This window comes from Galeopterus variegatus, unplaced genomic scaffold (genome assembly GCF_000696425.1).
Source record: "Galeopterus variegatus unplaced genomic scaffold, G_variegatus-3.0.2 Scaffold11665, whole genome shotgun sequence".
In the NCBI taxonomy this organism is placed as follows: Eukaryota; Metazoa; Chordata; class Mammalia; order Dermoptera; family Cynocephalidae; genus Galeopterus; species Galeopterus variegatus.
Genome location: NW_007737776.1, coordinates 26,738 through 30,385, shown reverse-complemented (window position 1 = coordinate 30,385; position 3,648 = coordinate 26,738). Strand labels below are relative to the sequence as shown.

The 3,648-nt window shown below is 43.6% G+C and overlaps 1 protein-coding gene across 1 annotated transcript in view; it reads right to left on the bottom strand.

Moving 5' to 3' along the window:
- Positions 1–403: 403 nt before the first annotated feature.
- Positions 404–3,648, bottom strand: part of LOC103610723 (keratin-associated protein 4-12-like) — an 8,839-nt gene continuing 5,594 nt past the window's right edge. The window contains exon 2 of the mRNA XM_008594830.1: positions 404–693. Within this exon, the coding sequence (XP_008593052.1) occupies positions 404–693 (290 nt within the window). The remainder of the gene's footprint in view (positions 694–3,648) is intronic.

The window sequence follows — 3,648 nt, the reverse complement described above, 5'->3', positions numbered from 1 at the left end:
GATGGCCCTTGGTGTGAAGTGACAGGTAAAGACACACACACACACACACACACACACACACACACACACACACACACACACTCAAATCATGAACAAATCACAAAATGGCTGTTAATTAAGAATGCATGGGAACAATGCTATATGAGATCATCACAATTAGTGTACACTTAGAATAAAGACATTCCTCATCTAAAAATATATGCATTGGGGCCTGGGTTAAAATCTTTTAACAAATGTTTTCGCATCTGTCATTTCCTAGAAAAACCGAATGCCAACGCTAAATGCCATATCAGAAGAGGGGTTGGGCAGGCAAGAGTCCATTTCTCCAGTTGTTGGCTGGATACAATGCATTTTATGAGATTGGGGAAGACATCTACAATGTGACAAAGATTACAGGCAGAGATCAGCAGCCAGGGGAGGCGCAGCACATGGGGCGGGGACAGGTAGAGATGACAGAGGTTGGGCGGTAGCAATTGGTGTGGCAGGAGACTTGGCCACAGACTGGACGCAGGCAGCCACAGGTGTGAGGGTAGCAGGAGCTGCAGCAGGAGGGACAGCAGCAGCTGGATCCACAGCAGGAGGGGCTGCAGCAGCTGGAGATGTGGCAGCAGGGGCTGCAGCAGCTGGAACCACAGAAGATGGAGGCACAGCAGGAGTTGACCGTGATGTCAGAGGGTGGAGGTTCTGGATGTGCTTCCAAAAAAATGTATTTCTTGAATCTGGAAATCTCATCGCCCCATATCCCCTTTGTTACCCTGCCGAGGGAGCTCTTTCCTTGTTATTGTTCATTTTAATAAGTAGGCAATTGTTACAAATTAGGCAATTATGTTTTCCAAGTTGGATGGAAAACATTGCATTAAGATTTATGTCATTGGCATTTCCTGAAGCACATCCTGTATGTCTTTCTTTGTGTGCCTCACCTTGGTTCAAATGCTTGCTAACTATTTTACACTAAATGTGTTGCCTCTCACTATATCTGTTCATTGTCTCCTGTCATTACTTCCTTGTCGGCATCAGCTATGTTTGCAGATATTCCGCCTTCTTCCCTAGAGCAGTGTCATGTGAAGTTTGACATGGAGTAGTTCATATGCCATACTTCCCCATCTGTGGGTCATACTATGCCCACAATTTCCAGAGCATTGCTTGTGGAAAAAAGATTTAGTCACATGTCCAATGCAGACATAACAAAGCATAAGAAGTACAGAATCTTAGCATTGGAAGTCAAGGTAAAATCCATCAGTGCGGTCAGTCGTAACCAAAAATGGTCAGTGGACAAACAGGAGAATCCCCAGGACACCCAAACTGTGTACTCATCCCATTTTCTGGATTTGAATATATTGATAGATTTCCTCTTTTTAAAAAGCCAGTATGTGTCAGGAATGGGCTTAGCCTTTTAGGAATCAACATTGGAATTTATGATAGCACTTATGTTAATGAAAACACATATTTGTATACAAAATAGACTATACTGTACAGCCTCAATTATTTTTTAAAAGTGTATAGAAAACTATTGATATGATTACCAGAAATGGTAATAGTATTTATTTATGGTTGATGGGATTATGGAAACTTTAAATTTTCTTCTTAACACTTTTCTTTATTCTCTGCCTGTTATATGATGACTTGCTTTTCTTTTACGAATAGACAAAGGTTGAAAGACAACTGTCATGTTTTGTCATCTTCACCATGACCTTCTAGGGCTGGGGGTTGAGGCAGCCCAGGCCAGCAGGATGTTCAGCTTGTGGTACCAGTTCAGCTGTCCTGGTTGTTAAGATATTGAAGGTCTGCCTGTAAAGAGCCACTGCCCAGAGCTCCCTTAGTGCACTCCTCAGTGCCACGTCCCTGGGAACCAGCAAGAAAAAGCGAAAGCCGAGAACCACAGAGGGGCTTCTGGCCTCCGCTCTAGGGATAAGCCCAATGAGAACTCTGATTAGACGGTGTTCTGAACTACTGTTTTCTAATATTTTAAAATCTCACTCCTGCTACGGAATGCCAATTCACAAACCCATGAGCGAGCAAGAGTGAGCATTCTACAAACAAGCATGCCTTTAAACTGCTTAGTAGACAAGAAAGCAACAAACACCTCTGCAGGAGGAAATGGGCTTTCTATGAACTGGAAGAGGAAGCAGTGGAATCTTAGGCAGGAGGCACAGCACTAAGGCTGACCCAGAAAGTCTGGGAAGGATCCTAGACCTCCTCTAAATTCTTTATTGTTTCTGAGTGTCAACCTAAATAGCAAATAGTGAGAGGCTCTCTAAAAGAATAATGGGTTTAATTGGGAATAGAACATTGCCATGGTAATATGCATGCCGTAGTAAACTATGTGCATAGTCAAGTAGGTAAAGGAAGACAAGGATTTTTAAAGGCAAAAGAGAAAAGTACCTGTAATGTAATTTGTTTTGAAACAGAGACTATTGGTTACAGGAGCTTTACGTGGGAGTCGATGGTTCACTAGTGGAGACAGTGTCAGACAAGTGTTCTCGTACATCCACCTAGCTGTCTGTGACTCATGTAGCAAGCTGCAGTTTGAAAAGCTCTTGGCAAAAGTTTTGTTACAGGCATATATGGGTAAGAGAGTCTTTGTAATAGTGCTTATCATAGGAATGTATGCCAGGGCCCTCCCTTCCCAGCTTCCCAGCTTTATTTATGTATTGTTAGAGTTTGACATGCATGACTTCATTTTGATTCTGACCACTTTCACATGAGGTAATTCCAATGCACAGTTAGAGTTTCAGGACCCCAGAGTGAGATGTCAAAGTTAGACTTGGAGCTGCAGCAACTTAAAGCCTGAAGAAGAGGCACATGTAGAACTGGAAAAAATGGAGTACATTTTCCTGGGAACCACAGGACAGGAAGTTAGTAAGACGTCAAAGAACCTGGAAGAGTATGTGGGCCTGCCCCCTTCACTCCATTCACCCCCCCAACCCCCTTCACTCCCTTCAGAGATAAAACCGAGTCTCCAGCCTCTTCCTGGGAGGAGTTGGCCCATACATTGAGAAGCCCAAATTTTATAGCTCCCACCAGAGGGACTGGCTTCTAAATGACCTGGCTCTGGGAGTGAACAGGGCTCACTATGCAGGAGTCCCATAGGACCAAAGTAAACAAACAGGTGGCTTTAAACATGTAAGGAAGCACTCTTTGCTGCAATCCCGCCCCACTCCCCCTGCCCCCGGCTCAGCACAGACCAAAGGCAATAATATCCAGGTTCCAGTTTCTTCCAGGAAGGGGTTTGACAGCACACTCTCCCAAATGCTGTCCAAGGGTCAGGCCTCTAATTAGTTTGCATCTGAGAACCAACAAGAGGGGTAATTAGTAAGACCCCCCCTGGAGCCTGAAAAGATGTGTGGGCACTGCCCAAACCCTCTGCCACTCCCCCACTTGCCAAGTTTCCAGATCTGAGACAGTTCTCAGACCTAGGACCCATCATCTGAAGGACAGGCCAGTCTTCTAACAGAAAGGACCACGGCAAGTGTATATAGAAGTTATCTCTTTGCTTCTTTCCCAAGGGTACCTACAACCCACTCAAGGGAAAGTCGAAAACCCATACATTTTTTTTTAATTTCTTTTTTTATATTTATTTTATTTTATTTTTTAATTTTTTTTAATTTTGTCAATATACAATGTAGTTAGTTATTGTGTCCCATCACC